Raw genomic sequence first — 16,917 nt, 5'->3', positions numbered from 1 at the left:
CCATGTGCTATAGATAGACTCACAATGCCAATAGGGAGGAAGCTCCAGGATTTTGGCCCAATGACACTTAAGGATGGTGTTATGATGGAGAGTAGCTTGAAGGTGTACCTGGAGGTGGTGGTGTTCCCATATATCTGCTGCTCTTGTCCTGTTTAAGGGAAGTGGTTAAAGATTGGAAGGTGCTATCTAAGGATTTTTGGTGAATTTCTACAGTGTATTTTGTAGATGGTGCACACTGCAGCTACTAAGAGTCAGTGGTGGAGGGACTACATGTTTGTGGATGTGGTGCCAAACAAATGGGTTGTTTCTCCCTGGATGGTATCAAACTTCTTGAGTGTTTTTGGAGCTGCACCCATCCAGGCAAGTGAGGAATATCCCATCACACTCCTGACTTGTGCCTTGTAAATGGTGGACAGGCTTTGGGGAGTCAGGAGGTGAGTTACTTGCTGCAGAATTCCTAGTGTCTGATCTGTTGTTGAAGCCATTGTCTTTCTCTGGTGAATTCTGTTCAGTTTCTGGTCAGTGGTAATCCCCAGAATATTGATAGTGGTCGATTCAGTGATGGTAACATCATTTGAACGTCGAGGGATTATTGGAGATGGACGTTGCCTGGCATTTGTTTGATATGAATGTCACTTACCACTTTACAGTCCAAGACTGAATATTGTACATTGTGTGTCAAATACCAGTCACGACTGGATGTGGCAAGACTGATTTACTGGCTGTAGCCATTAGTAGGATTTCTGTTTCATGTTGGATGACGTGGTAAAGGCTGTTTGTGGCCAGGAGTTTTTATTTGATACAGAAGGTCAATGCGTAAGGTTTGCATACAGAAATATGTCATACCAGGTGTCTTTCACCTAGTCAATGTCAGGATCTGCTTAATACTATTGCCCTTTGAAAGACCTCACAATGCACAAAAATAAAGCCTGCTCATGCAGAGAGAAAGAAACATTTACTCCGCCCACTCTAGGTGTGGTGGCAACCATTTCGCATTTGGATTGTGCTCTTGTGCTCTGGCTGAGGATGGAAGACACTTCATGGAAAGAGCCAACGGCTCAGCCTCTCAATTTGGGTGACTGCCCTCCCTAAACCTTCATGTTCCTGTCTGCCCCACGCTCCCCTGTCAGTCCGATTGGGTTAATGTTATGTATATTCCAACCCAAACTGTATATGTAACCCCCACGGTGATTGAGAACGCCCTTGACCGCGTCTCCCGCATTTCCCGCGACACATCCCTCACACCCCGCCCCCGCCACAACCGCCCCAAGAGGATCCCCCTCGTTCTCACACACCACCCTACCAACCTCCGGATACAACGCATTATCCTCCGACACTTCCGCCATTTACAATCCGACCCCACCACCCAAGACATTTTTCCATCCCCACCCCTGTCTGCTTTCCGGAGAGACCACTCTCTCCGTGACTCCCTTGTTCGCTCCACACTGCCCTCCAACCCCACCACACCCGGCACCTTCCCCTGCAACCGCAGGAAATGCTACACTTGTCCCCACACCTCCTCCCTCACCCCCATCCCAGGCCCCAAGATGACATTCCACATTAAGCAGAGGTTCACCTGCACATCTGCCAATGTGGTATACTGCATCCACTGTACCCGGTGCGGCTTTCTCTACATTGGGGAAACCAAGCGGAGGCTTGGGGACCGCTTTGCAGAACACCTCCGCTCAGTTCGCAACAAACAACTGCACCTCCCAGTCGCAAACCATTTCCACTCCCCCTCCCATTCTCTTGATGACATGTCCATCATGGGCCTCCTGCACTGCCACCATGATGCCACCCGAAGGTTGCAGGAACAGCAACTCATATTCCGCCTGGGAACCCTGCAGCCATATGGTATCAATGTGGACTTCACCAGTTTCAAAATCTCCCCTTCCCCCACTGCATCCCTCAACCAGCCCAGTTCATCCCCTCCCCCCACTGCACCACACAACCAGCCCAGCTCTTCCCCCCCACCCACTGCATCCCAAAACCAGTCCAACCTGTCTCTGCCTCCCTAACCGGTTCTTCCTCTCACCCATCCCTTCCTCCCACCCCAAGCCGCACCCCCAGCTACCTACTAACCTCATCCCACCTCCTTGACCTGTCCGTCTTCCCTGGACTGACCTATCCCCTCCCTACCTCCCCACCTACACCCTCTCCACCTATCTTCTTTACTCTCCATCTTCGGTCCGCCTCCCCCTCTCTCCCTATTTATTCCAGTTCCCTCCCCCCATCCCCCTCTCTGATGAAGGGTCTAGGCCCGAAACGTCAGCTTTTGTGCTCCTGAGATGCTGCTTGGCCTGCTGTGTTCATCCAGCCTCACATTTTATTATCTTGGAATCTCCAGCATCTGCAGTTCCCATTATCTCTGTATATGTAACCGTTCACCTCCCCAACCTTTCTCCCTCAGCCCGTGCCTGACAACAACACACAGTACTGCCACCAAAGCCAGACTGGTGATGAAAGTTGATTAACCCTCTCCCACTGCATCCCATCTGTTCTCATGCTGTCCCATGCTCAATTATCTCCTCCCCTTAAATATTGTTTGTTCCCCTTTCACAATTATTATCCCTTCTGATTCCCAACATGCTGTCTGTAATCCCCACGGCTAACTTCCTCAGCAACACCACCACAGCTTTGATTCCTAATCACTATTAGCTTTCAGTGAACAGGCCCGTGTTCTGACCATGGCCCAGCTCCTGGGTGGCTTCTAATAATCTCCACTAATGGGAAGTTTGAGAGATCAAATATTAAGGAAAAGTATACAGCTAATGGCAAGACCTGGACAGATTTGATGTACAGAAGGATCTTAGGGTTCAAGTCCATATCTCCTGAAAATGGCCACGTAAGTGGATAGGGTGTTAAAAAGGGCATATGGCATGCTTGCCTTTAGTCAGGGAATTGCGTACAAGAGTCAGGGTGTCATGTTGAAACTTTATAGAACTTTGGTTAAGTCACACTTACATTCAATTGTGGTTGCCACATGACAGGAAGGAGATGGTGCCTTTGGAAAGGGTGCAGAAAAGGTTTACAAGGACGCTGCCTGGATTAGAAGGTATGAGCAGTTAGGATAGGCTAGAAAACTCAGGCTGTTTTCCCTGGAGTGTGGAGGCTGAGGAAAGACTTGATAGAATTCTGTAAAGTTATGAGATGCATAGATAGAGTTGATGTTCAGAATCTTTTTTCTGAAATGTCTAATATTAGGGGGTATATATGTAAGGCGAGAGGGTGAAAGTTCAAAGGAGGTGTGAGGGATGAGTTTTTTTAAACAGAGAGAGATAGGAGTTTGAAATGCCCTTCCAGAGGTGGTGGTGGAGGCTGATACATTAGGGGTGTTTAAGGGACTTTAAGATAAGCACATGAACATGCAAGGATTGGAAGGATATGGGCCAAGGGCAGGCCAAAGGAGTTAGCTTAATTTAGCACCATGTTTGGCACAAATCTGTGCTGTACTTTCCATATTCTTTGTTGAATGACCAGACCAGAATGATCTGTATGCAGCTCCCAGGCTGACTGATCACAACGATTCCCTGGACTGGGCCATTGATTGTGGTGGCCAAAGATGTTTCTTCTTATCGTCATTCTAAAAGGGCCTTCTCTTTACTATAAGGCTGTGCCCTCGAGTCCTAGTCTCTCCTACCAACGTCCACTCTGTCCAGACTGTTCAGTATTCTATAAGTTTCAATTAGATTCCCCTCATCCCTCTAAACTCCATTGAGTATAGACCAAGAGTCCTCAAGCATCCCTCATATGTTATGCTTTTCATTCCTGGGATCATTTTCATGAACCTCCTCTGGACCCAGGGCCAGTACATCCTTCCTGAGGTACGGGGCACAAAGTCTCTCATAATACTCACAATACCAAAAAGCAAGGCAAGGCATAGACGTGAGAATCCAAATAGGAACAAAATGAGGTAGCATTAGGAAAGTAATCAGAAAACCCTGAGGTGGGCTCTGCTCTAATCCACAAGATGGGTGCAAAGGGGCAAACAGCAACATTACAATGCAGGGTATCGCTGTGCTCCATAGGGCAATACTGAAGTGGGTTGCTGCATTATAGGTGGGTCAGACATGTGCAATGATGTGGTGAGGTTGGCGCACGTCCGACGCCAGCCTCAGGCATTCAGGTAGTCACTGCCCATGGAGCAAGTCCTGAAATGTTGGGAAATCCCAGCCAAGGAGGAGACCTCCATTGTGTGGAGATACAGCAAACTGCAAATAAATAATGTGAGAATAGATACTAATGAGATGTAAATGCATCTAAATAGGCCTCACCGTACTCACTGGTCAGGTTCTTGTCTTGCTGTTCAAACCTTGTGTTGCTAATCAAAATTCTTATTTGTCAATGTCAGTAAGGTCATTTTTTCAATCTTATTATAGTTTCCCAACTGACTTGCAAATGCCCATATTGCTCACAGTCTGAGAGAATTCTGCCTTAAAATCTGCATTCAGACTTTCAAACTCGGTTTTATAGCAACACTGTACTACGTTCTTCCAAAAAGGCTTTAAATTCAGTTAAATGACATTGTATTTCTCCTGTTAAACTTCAAAAGAGCATTAACCTATCCCTCTCCTGTTTACTGGGGTATCCTTATTTTTGTGAATGAGTAAGATGTAATTTATTGTATTGATAGCAATAGAGAAATTAATATGAACTAGCTAGGCTAATTATAATTATCAAGAGCCAGATCTGAGACATCTGTCTTCACCAAGACCTTGAGCAGGACTGATTCTCCAAATACTCTGTCACATTATCAGACTGGACACAACTTTAACTCTTTCAGAGCCATTATCTTATACAATGGAGCCTCCTCAACCTGACCTCTTTTATTCGTCAGAGATAATGGGAACTGCAGATGCTGGAGATTCCAAGATAATAAAATGTGAGGCTGGATGAACACAGCAGGCCAAGCAGCATCTCAGGAGCACAAAAGCTGACGTTTCGGGCCTAGACCCTTCATCAGAGAGGGGGATGGGGGGAGGGAACTGGAATAAATAGGGAGAGGGGGGGAGGCGGACCGAAGATGGAGAGTAAAGAAGATAGGTGGAGAGAGTGTAGGTGGGGAGGTAGGGAGGGGATAGGTCAGTCCAGGGAAGACGGACAGGTCAAGGAGGTGGGATGAGGTTAGTAGGTAGCTGGGGGTGCGGCTTGGGGTGGGAGGAAGGGATGGGTGAGAGGAAGAACCGGTTAGGGAGGCAGAGACAGGTTGGACTGGTTTTGGGATGCAGTGGGTGGGGGGGAAGAGCTGGGCTGGTTGTGTGGTGCAGTGGGGCGAGGGGATGAACTGGGCTGGTTTAGGGATGCAGTAGGGGAAGGGGAGATTTTGAAACTGCTGAAGTCCACATTGATACCATATGGCTGCAGGGTTCCCAGGCGGAATATGAGTTGCTGTTCCTGCAACCTTCGGGTGGCATCATTGTGGCAGTGATTCGTCATCCTGCTTCTTCATCTCAATTTTCCCTTTCCTCTGGAAGAATAATCTAAAAGCTTGTTTTCCTCATGAACTAGAGCAGGCTAATCACCTGTACTGAAGAGTTAATTTGACCTTCATAGCTTAAAAATGTGCTTAATGCCACTTAAATTGTCTTTTTTTTACCCCAAGTGCTTCTGAGAACATTTCTTTTCACGAGCCCATAACTTCCATGTGACAACTGGATTCAGTTCATCCTCCTCTGAACTGGTTTCTTTTTCATGACTCCACTGGTTTCACTTGTTTTGTTTAATTCCTTGATATACTCTGAAGTTTAAATGAAGAGCAAATGTTCTACTTTTGTGCACAAGCTAGAATATCATTATCAGCAGTACACCATCTATGAAGTGCACTTTCAATATCTACTTCCCCTGCTGTCATTTTTTTTATATTAAGACACTGATCCACTTCAAATATAACTTAATGGAATCACTTACATTTGTATCATTTACCATTGGAAATGAATTTTCTGTGGTTTTCTGTGCAGAAGCTATAGACTGAAGCAGCTTTGAATGTGTTCTCACCTTACTGTGAATGAATGTTCATGGTAGGATTATTGACAAGGTCATGTTTCTCCCAAAATTAACTCCATTTTTAAAAAAGAGTGGAGTGCAATGTCTCTCACACACAGTGAATATTCATATTGTGAATAAAATGACAAATTGTAAGCCAAGATCATCCAGGTTATCAATAATTTTAGTTTCATAAGTGAATTCCACTACCTCAGGTCAAAGCCCTGGTGCACCAAATATTGCTTTTGTTTACTCCTAATATTCAGTGAGGTGAAAGGTTAGAATGACCCTAACATTATTTTCTTTACAAAAGTAGCTGCAAATACACCATCAAATTCATTTGGCCCCATCCTGACATCATTTCTAACTAATCTGAGCAATAATACCAATCCGTTCCAAACACATTAAAGGCAAATACCTCATTTTTTGTCTTCAAATATCTTCATTATTGACCCCACGTTCCCTACTCTTACAGTGTCCTTCAGCCTTGCTGTCATTCTTGGAAATCTATCTGCAATCTTGACCTTTCATTTTCACTAGCACTGGTGCACAGAGGAAGCAATGTGTACCATCTACAAGATTCACTTTCCCAAGATAGCTTTGCTAGCACCTTTGAAGCCTGTGATATTTACCATAAGAAGGACAAATGCAGCAGATGCTTGGAACACCCTTCGCTTGCAATGAAAGAATCCCTACAGTGTGGGAGCAGGCCATTCTGCTCATCGAGTTCACACCGACCCCCAGACCCATCCCTACCCTATCCCTATAACCCTGCATTTCCAAAGCCTAATCCACCCAGCCTGCACATCCCTGAACACTATGGGCAATTTATCACAATCAATGCATCTAACTTGCACAACTTTGGACTGTGGGAGGAAACTGGAGCACCTGGAGGAAATCCAAGCAGACACGAGGAGAATGTGCAAACTCCACACAGAGACAGTTGCCTGAGGCTGGAGTCAGGCCCTGGCACAGTAAGACAGTTATGCTAACCACTCAGCCACCATGCCACCCTCACAAGTTCCCTTCCAAGCCACACACCATCCTGACTTGGAACTATGTCACTGTTTCTTTATTGTTGCTGGGTAAAAATCCTGGAGCTCCTTCCAAATAGCACAGAGACTGTACCTACACCATATGGGCTAAGGTCACTCAAGAATATGGCACCTTCTCAAGGACATTTACTGATGGGCAGTAAAAGCAGTCCTTACCAGTGCTGCCTACATCCCATGACTGAAAAAAGAGTTGATAAGAACTAAAAGCGTGACTAGATATTTGATTCACATATTTGTAGCAACATATAAACTGTTCTGGCAGTTCTGTGAACTGTGTGATAAGAATTGTTATAGGCCTATAATTCATTGGGCTTTCTGTGTTCAAGCAAACAAAATAAAACAGCAGGATCCTGATTCAGGGAACTGATCCTTCAAGCTGTGATGTGTTTCTTGTTGGTTAACTTGCAGGATTATATTGAAAACTCTGAGTTTCCAACGTATCATACTGAAGAAATCCTCGGTTTTTACAACAATGTTAGTAAGATTTCTCATACCCGTTTTCAAAAGAAAATTAAATTCAAGGATGGTCTCAAAGCTATACAGTTTGTAAATAATGAAAATCTTGCCTTTCATGGGACCATGGGGAAACAGCATGGACAAGAAAGTGAGGATTTAATGAATAATTCATTTTTCCTTGTAATAATAATTCCCTGAATGGTCCATAATAATTATGTATTCAGTTGGCAGTTATGTACTCTCCTTGTTGCTTTAATAATCTGCTTCGATCCTCACTTCATGTACTAATGAAGAAATATGGGTTGAAATCCATAGCATTATCGCTGGAGCTAATGATCTCCAGGTGAGTACTCTTTACATTCTCCCACCTTCTGTTGGGTACTCCATGCTGGCAATTAGGCAACCACTAGGAAAAATCTGATTTGGAATGATATTTGCAAACTGTGGTCATGAAGATCCATTCAATATAACTCTTTGTCGTTCAGTACATAACCTGGGCTCAATTGTGTGAGGGGCTTAGCACTAATAATATATAAAGATCCAGGCATCTACTTGCATTGAGGTGCTTTTGATTTGTTTCATCGGCAGCTTTGTGGAAATACTTTGCACTTTTTTGGTGATGATTTTAAGGAGCTGTTTATTAAAATCAAGGAGAACACAGGAATTCCTGTCTGAGGTATGGGGTCTGTGGTTTCATTGTTTCTTGCTCTGCAATATGACCATGAGATGGAGCAGAGGCTGCAGAAAGGGGAGGTTTTACATAGCCTTTCCTGACTCTTTAGGGAAGATCCAACATACAGAGGAAATCTCAGGAGTACTTGTACGTACACTGGGCCTTTATGCCTGGGCCGACTTAGGTTCAACAAGGCGCTGGTCACTGAACAGCGTGAATCCATCGGGAGAATTAAGCTAGAGTGAGGAGGGCCCTGTCCAAATCACTACTACCACCTTAAACTGTTGCGCATTCAGGCCCACTGTAATAGGAGATATCTTCCACATTTCCTGAGAACTTCTGGGAAGCCTTGCAGGACAGTACATCATGCTCTTGTACAGGAAGGCAAACAGAGTGAATGGTGGCTTAGGATCGTGGGATTCCCAATGGCTCAGGGAGCCATCAACTAAACAAATACAGATGCGCGGCTCTGCAGGTCTCCTATTACAATGGGAACAGGATTTGGCCTTTCATTCTCATTGATCTGGTAAGATTTAGACTGTGAATACTCCACACAGTTCACTGGAGAAGAGGCACCAAAGATTAGGCTGAGGCATGACTGGTAGGCTAGTCTTTGAAGAGAGAAAGGAAAGTGAATAAGAAGGGAGTGGATGGGTAAGCAGAAGACTGCTGACCATCTGAGGACCACGGGGTTGCTTGTTTGCCCTCCCCTGCTCAATAAGACTTCCATCGCTCAGTTGCTGAGAAATGCTGCAGTACCCCAGAGCAGCAGAAATTTGCACAGAATAATAGGTATCTCTCGTTAAGAGATGCAGGGAGCTTTCAAAGTTCTTTGCAAAGGGGCTCACTGCCTGTCACTGTTGGAAATGCTTGTGTAAGCCAGAAACGATATTTAAATGAGCCCTGTGCAAATAGGTTTTATGACATTGGATAGACATCCCAATCGCCCTGACCATCCACCCAACAAACATGAAGAAGGACTTTTTTCGTTTTTGTGAATAACTCTTTTCTCACCACAATCATAATTCAATAATGCACTTTATTTATACAGAATAAACCAAACATCTTGAGGTGAGTCACATCCACAAAAACAATAAACACACGCTTCACGTATTTGAATGTATTTTCCCCAACTACATTTTTAACACCTGTGAAAGGTGCTGTTGACTTCATGTGAGATTTGATGATTTGAAGTTAACCATTAGTGTAATAACCAATGTACATCTCCAATTACAGCTTGATGAAAATAGACTCAGAGCAAAAGCCCAATGAGGGTTAAAATTTATTTGCACCATTTGGCCAATCCAAACAGTTCCGGTGCCTAATAACCAGGTCTCCAAAACCTAAATGTAATTGGGCTTCACGAGTCATCTGATTACAGGCATATTTTCAATATCCACCAGCAATGGTGATTACTGGGATTTAACGAGAGTCTCTTGTTCACTATTTGATGTAATAATGTGGCATTTTAAGGACTTGTCCAAACAAGTGCAGTAATGCCTCCTAACAACAAACGGAGGATAGAACAGGCTGTTATTCTAAACACCCCTCTTTAAGGGGTAAGGATGAGCCGATATAATTTTGACTCCTGAGTTCCCCAGATTCCTCATGATGTTTTACAAATCTGCTGCTAAATTAATTCAAGCAAGTGAGTACAACTGGTGAATGAAGCAGTTTGCTCTGACCCATCTTGTATATCAAGTATGACCAGAACATCATGTCCGTTTTTTAATTTTTTTTCTCCTCAACTGTTCACCATCCACTGATGCCACTGTGGTCCACAACTGGGGGACTAAATCAGTCATTGGTGCTTGGAAATCTTGCTGAAGATTGCACTTCCTCCCCTCACCAGCTTCTTACTTCACTCAGAAGAAGCCAGTGTGCTTGGGAGCTGTGCTGTGTTGGAACAGCCAGCACAGGGCAAATCCTTTGGTGTCACTGACAAGGTCAGCATTCATTGCTCATCTTTAATTGCCCTGAAACTGAGAGGCTTGCTTGGCTATTTCAGGGGCAGGTTAGGAGTCAGCCACATTGCTGTGGGTCTGGTGAGCAGGTGAGGTGAGGGAAGGATTGCAGGTTTCTGAGCTTAAAGGTCATTAGTGAACTAAATAGTTTTTGACAATTAACGGTGATTACGTGGTCATTGTTAGACTAGCTTTTGTGGCCACACTTAGATTAGTACTCTGAAATGGTCTATCAAGCCACTCATTTCAAGGGCAATTATGGATGGGCAACAGATGTGGGCCTTGCCTAATCCTATGAAAAGATAATAAATAACGTAACATACATTGCATGACGTAATGTAACATAACAACATCACATAAAAAAGCAGCTCATAACAAAGTTGATGCACATTGTCATAAATTTTAAATTTCATAAACAGCTACGTATTGAAATATAATGCTGACTCAAAGAGTTAAATCTGGATAAGTGTCTCTGGAGACATGCCCATGTCATCCAGGTAGGGAGAGAAACTCAAACCTGAAACCCATTGAAATGTGATGGCTTTTGACCCAGAGGAATCTGCAATTGCTTTATATTAAACATATATATTTCATATTGAAAGAGATGTTTAAACATGTGGGGTACTTGTAAAAGGGTTAATTATAATTTTGTGGTAACAGAAAATACTGATCATGTGATATGGAGACCCTTGACCTGGAAACAATACCAACAAGAAGATAAAATACAGAGGCTGTGCATAAGATTGGCACAAAGCAGGGAGCTTAACAACTAACATTCTGGTGGATAACAATTCAATGGGAATTGAGAGTTTGAAGGGTTCTAGAAAGAAATGCACACTATAGGATGATTACATAGTTAGAACCTGTTTACACAGAATGTGTTGCCTGCAGTGTACAAGCTAAATGTGTGAAGAAAAGGCTTTGATGTTCCCTAGGAATGAACTATATGATAAAATTGGGACTGTACAGTTAGAATAGATTGCCTATTAATCCTATTAGATAGATCAAAGACTATTATTCCAAGTCAAATTTTGTTTTTTTTTGTTTTTACTGTGATTTGCCTGTTAATTATTGTTCAATTTATATTTAGCCTGACTCATATTAACGTACAAGTTACAGAAAGTGAAATCTCACCCAGTAATTTCTGCACTTTCTGGGGATGGGGGTCGGGTGTGGGAGTTGGAGGGTTTTGGTGTATTTGGTTATTATGATTTAAGGATTCCACAGGGATCACAGCAATAGGAAGAAAATCTAACCGAGCCTTCAGGGTCAGTTTATATTTTCGACACTTGTGGGTTGATTGTGGAGTCATACTGCATCATCCGTTGTTGAATTGTAGACAACAAGGTGCAGGAAAGCTGATGTTTCAGATCGAGACCCTTCAGAAAATTTTTGAAGAAGCGTCTTGAACCGAAATGTCAGCTTTCCTGTTCCTCTGATGCTGCTTGGCCTGCTGTGTTCATCCAGCTCTATACCTTGTTATCTCAGATTCTCCAGTATAGCAGTTCCTGCTATCTCTACTGGATTGTAGACAGTTCATCACTTGTACTTGTCAAGTGATCTGCTGAATGTTCCACTATGCATACTCCAGGCTTCTGGAACGATGGTTTCGTGACACTTGAGGAATCATAATCCAGAAAGTAAGTAGTCTCATTAATTCTTGACAATTTTTAATCAGAATCTAGTGTCTAGCCAAATAAGACCCTAACCTTCCTAACTGATGAAATATGTGGATCATGTAAATGTACCTACATTATTTCTTTTAAACTATTATCACGATTTTTCAAACAGTCAATCCCAGTTATGGGGAGGAATTAAAATATGAAAACTAGAAAACTGGATAGTGATTAATTACAGCAAATTTTTACTCGTTTTGATCAGTCTAGATTTCTGGTGGGTTTTGAATTGCAATCACGTTTCTATCAGTCTATATATAATTATTTTAATATTGGGATTCAGTGACATTACCCATGATCTTTTTAAGTAGATATGCTAATATAGAGCTCACCCATTAACCAGTCCATATAAAACAATGTCTAATATCCCTGATAGGCAAAACTAGAAGAATGTGCATCTATATAGCAACTTTGATGACTGTAAGACATTCCAAAGTGCTTTTCAACCAATTCCATTCTTTTGAAATGCAGTCACCTCTGCAATGTAGGAACCAAAGCAGCTAATTTGCATAAAGCAAACTCTGACTAGCAGCAACCTGATAAAACACCAATTAAGTCAACATCTCTAAAGGAACAGCTGATTGAAAAATAGGTCACCAGAATAATTCCAACCAGTTTCTTCAAAATGGTCCCATGGAATCTTCTGCATCTGTTTGAGAGCAAGCAGGGTCACAGTTTAACATTTCATCTGAAAATGATACCTCAGACAGTGCAGCATTCCCTCATTGTTGCGCTGGAGAATCGGCCAAAAGTTTTGAGCTAAGTTTGTCCATAGCCTCTTGCTTCGGAGATGAGGGCACGACCAACTGACGTCTGACATGTATAAAATTACACTGGCATTTCCCACCCCAATTTCACTTTCTTATTCTGAAATATATATTCAGAGCTATTTGCATGCAATAGCTTACAATGTTCTGGTGAACAGCCAATGTCAGGCTACACCTTTGAGATTGGACTTGCTCACGCCATAAAAATTAATTTAACTCAGCACGTTAATGATTAGGCAAAAGCTATTAGTATGTTGCTAACTAACAGCAGATTGAAAAATCTACTCTATGGGTTTAGAGGAAATGTATAGAAACATGTTCTAATGGAATGAATTCAAACTGGATAATACAATGTACATTACAAGAAAACCAGGGAATCGTATTGCTTCACAAATCAGTCATTTTGGTGTTTTATATTGTCCTGCTACCTACTGGTCTTTGCTTTCAGGAAGGTGCATCCTTTTAGCCAAAGGAATCAGTAACATTATTGACAGCGTAACTTTTAAAACGTCTAATTTCAGAAGGCAATTGCCAACTGGAAAATAAACAAACTCAGAAATGAAGAACAGGAGAAGGGACAGGGAATGAAACAGCAAAATGAATTAAAGTGCTTCTGGCCACAAGCCTACAGAAAGAGGATTTATATTAAAGTAAACTTCTCTGGTTACACAGTGTGAACAAGGCTCCATCACAGTCTGTTCTGTTTCAGCTCAGCTCACATTGATGTGAGTAGTCTTTAATCTTTGCTCTTGGCATCGCGAGCTGTTCTGCAAGTAGGTTCAGATGCAATGTCAATGATACTGTGGGAGGAAAGTGAGGCAGACTGATCAGAATCATTTCATCTGCCAGCCTTCATTTAATGGAATAATGCCTGTTGATCACAGTCCTTACAAAGAGCTAGTACAGCAAACCTTTGGTAATCAAGGATACCTCAGAGAACCTCTGCAAACCATTTTAATCGTACTATAATTCTTATTGGCTTAATTTGTGTGACAGATAAAGCATGATGTTGCATCAAACAAGGCAAATTAATGAACTGTCTTCTTAAACAGACCTTGTATGCAATTAATCTGAACACAGTCAGAAAGTATTATTTACTTACAACGGTTTTATATGAAGCCAAATTAGAAGATGCATTCACTTCCCTCACAGCAGCTCCAATTCAGGCAGTTCAATCCCATTAACTCAAGGAAATAAGAAAGAATTTCATCTCTCAGTAGTTATAGAGTCGTAGAGTCCTACAGCATGGCAACAGGCCTTTTGGCCCAAAGTGATCCATGCTGACCAAAATGTCCATCCAAGCATACCCATTTCCCTGCACATGGCACATATTCTTCTAAAAAACCTTTCCTATCTATGTATTTGTTCAAATGCCTTTTAAATGTTATGAATGTACCTTCCTCAACCACTTCCGCTGGCAGCTCATTCCAAGTGCATACCACCCTCTGTGTTAAAAAGTTGCCCCTAAGATTCCCATGTGTTCTTTCCCCTCTTACCTTAAAGTGATGCCCTCTAGTCCTCGATCGCCCAAAACTGGGAAAAAGACTGAGTGCATTCACCCTATCCATGCCTCTCATGATCTTATGCACTTCCATAAGAATCCTCCCTCAGTCTCCTAGCTTGTCTAATCTCTCCCTTTAACTCAGCCCCTTGAATCCTGGCAACATCTTTGTAAATTTCTTTGGCACTCTTTCCAGTTTAATAACATCCTTCCTATTGCAAGGTGACCAAAACTGTTGATAAAGGATATTTATATTCATTAAATACCTCCTCTTAATATTCTACTGCAGGTTATGATTTATATATAATTCACATTTGCAATAATTTTCAGCATGCAATCGAGACACTTTGATTAAGTGTAGAACACATCAACAATGTTCAATCACTATCTATTGTATAAACATTTCAGTACAAATGGGGGGGCACATTCTAGATTCATACTGTGCTTTGCACCTCTTAAAAAATACTTCAAAGTTGGGAGACAGGGACATAAAAGAGCATTCCTGAACTTTGAATGGGGACGACAGTTTGTCCCCATAGACCATGTCAAAAATCATTGCAGTCTATTGCTTTGCAACTCTCTCACTCCCCTGCACATACAATTCCAGAATGATAACAACACGGAATGAGGCCATTCAACCTGCCTTGCCAATGTGGGCTATCTGTGACAACTACTCAGCTAACCCAAGTCTTCACTGCAGTCCTCCAAATCGTTTCCTCTTCAAATAGTTATCCAGTTCAGTTTTCAAAGGTAGGATTCAATCTGTCTACCACAGTCTGCATTATTCATAACTTTGTTGCTTTTGCGTTCATCCTGTCAGCGGGGCTCACCCTGTCTCTCAGCCTGCCACTCGACACTTCCTACTACTTGCGCACATATACTGCCAGGTCTCTCCCCAGATTATCAGTTCCTGGCACACAAGTCTGATCGGTTAGTGCTTAGAGATCATGTAGTTTTGCCCCACCGGGAGCTCTGCTTTATTTACAAAACCACGCTGGCCATGACACAGTGAGCCGTGGGAGCCACCTTCTGGTTCCTCCAGGTGAACATCTTCTTCAGCTCCCCCCTGAAGCTGTCATGGAGCCAGGCGTAGATGAAGGCATTGTAACAAGCAGAGCTCATGGCCAGCCAGTGGCACAGCAGCTGGATGAGGTTGAAGTACTGCTTGTCTATCAGGTCAAAGTCAATGTCCTTGATCATGTTGAAGAGGTGCAGGGGGAGCCAGCAAAGGCCGAAAACAGCCACCACCAACACCAGGAGGCGGAAGGTCCTCCTGCGCCTGGCTCGGTCCCACTCGGCCTGGGACTGGGTGATGTTGCCGGGCACCACACGGTTCTTCAGCTTGACAGAGATGCGGAGGTAGGAGAGCGAGATGACCAAGAAGGGCAGGACATAGGTGGCCAGCAGGGTGCTGTAGGCATACACCAGCCTGCGTTTCTCCATCCCCACCCAGAACTCCTCACAGATGGTCAAGTCCTGATGGAAGAACTCCACATAGTAGGTGTGTACCAGGCCCGGGGCTGCCAGGAGACACGCCAGGAGCCAGATGGTGGTCAGCAGGTAGGCACAGCTGGGTATGGTCAGCCTCCTCCTGAGGGGATGCACTGTGGCGCAGTAGCGATCGACGGCGATGACAGTGAGGGTGAAGACCGAGACAAAGACGGTGACGGGCTGCATCAGGAACACGAAGTAACACATGAACCTGCCATAGATCCAGCCCCGCGGCTCAAAGACATAGGCCAGGGTGAAGGGCACGCAGGTCGCGCACATCAGCATGTCCGAGAAGGCCAGGTTCCCCAGCAGGAAGTTGGTGGTGTTGTGCATCTTCTTCGTTTTGCAGATGATGTGGATGAGCAAGTAGTTGCCGAGGATGCCGATGAAGACCACCAGCGCGTAGCACGGAATGATGAGGGACTTGAACGATTGGATGAGCTGGATGCCCTGGAACTGCGAGGAGAGGTTGGCGAATTCCTGCAGGAGGCTGAGCCGGGAGCTCAGGTTCTCGCCCTGATCCAGGCCAGCTGCTCTCTGCTCCATCAGCCCCTTCGGGAATCCCTCTCTCCCTTCTTGCTGCAGGAACTCCCTCACGGCTCTTACACCAAGCCCTTTACAATTTCCAAAGCTTTCGGGCCAAAATTCCGAACTGCTCGTTACAACTTGCGCTTCTTCAAAGGAGTATTGGTTAGAGAAAATCACCGTCAAACATGAGCCTTGAAGTTACATCGGAATGGAGACCATCAACTTTGTCTCCCCGCAAGGGCTTTCGTCTCGTTTAACGGTTCGTAAATTATTATTAATATTTTCCCTCTGTGAATTACTTACGATTTTCTTTGCTCAGTTCAGGCTTGGCTGAATCCTCGAGTGTTTTTCTCTCTGTCCCGGTGTTCCCTGGATGAAAGCGCTCAGTCTGAGAGAATAGGAGATTCTCCTCTATGTCCCAGTTTTTTCTCACTGCCTTTCCAGCTCCGCGTGAATTTAGCCGGGAACACTGCTCCAGCCCAAGGCATCGCTGGGTCTGTCCGTGCGCTTCAGTCAGCTCTGCTCCCTCCTCCTTTCAGCGGACACGCTCTTGTGATTTTTGATGAGAAGGTGTAGCCGGTTCTCTGTCTGCCATTGGTGGGAGGTGCTAGCACAAAAATCCACTTCAAACAACCCCCACATCACAATAAATGCTAGAGCCACGCTCGTCACTCCCAAGCATATATACAGAACGGACATTTCAAACAAAGTCACGCTCCTTGACATCACCTTTTCGCCTTCTGGAGATATTCAAGAAATTGACAGAAGAGCGAAGTCATTAAAGATGATAAGAAGTAGGCCACTCGGCCCCTCTAGCTCATTTC

The 16,917-nt window shown here is 43.8% G+C and overlaps 1 protein-coding gene across 1 annotated transcript; it reads right to left on the bottom strand.

Annotated features, from left to right (window-relative positions):
• Window positions 1-9,243: 9,243 nt before the first annotated feature.
• LOC125461937 (prolactin-releasing peptide receptor-like) lies at window positions 9,244-16,582 on the bottom strand. The gene has a single exon (XM_048551321.2). It carries the CDS (start codon window positions 16,109-16,111, stop codon window positions 15,056-15,058), a length of 1,056 nt encoding a protein of 351 aa, XP_048407278.1. The 5' UTR covers window positions 16,112-16,582; the 3' UTR covers window positions 9,244-15,055.
• Between the last annotated feature and the right edge of the window lie 335 nt (window positions 16,583-16,917).

This window comes from Stegostoma tigrinum, chromosome 20 (genome assembly GCF_030684315.1).
Source record: "Stegostoma tigrinum isolate sSteTig4 chromosome 20, sSteTig4.hap1, whole genome shotgun sequence".
Classification (NCBI taxonomy): domain Eukaryota; kingdom Metazoa; phylum Chordata; class Chondrichthyes; order Orectolobiformes; family Stegostomatidae; genus Stegostoma; species Stegostoma tigrinum.
The sequence above is the reverse complement of the archived record's forward strand: the minus strand, read 5'-3'. Positions and strand labels throughout refer to the sequence as shown.

Bases quoted from the DNA above. Each gene is read 5' to 3' on its own strand.
- LOC125461937 (XM_048551321.2), bottom strand. From the start codon at position 16,111: ATGGAGCAGAGAGCAGCTGGCCTGGATCAGGGCGAGAACCTGAGCTCC.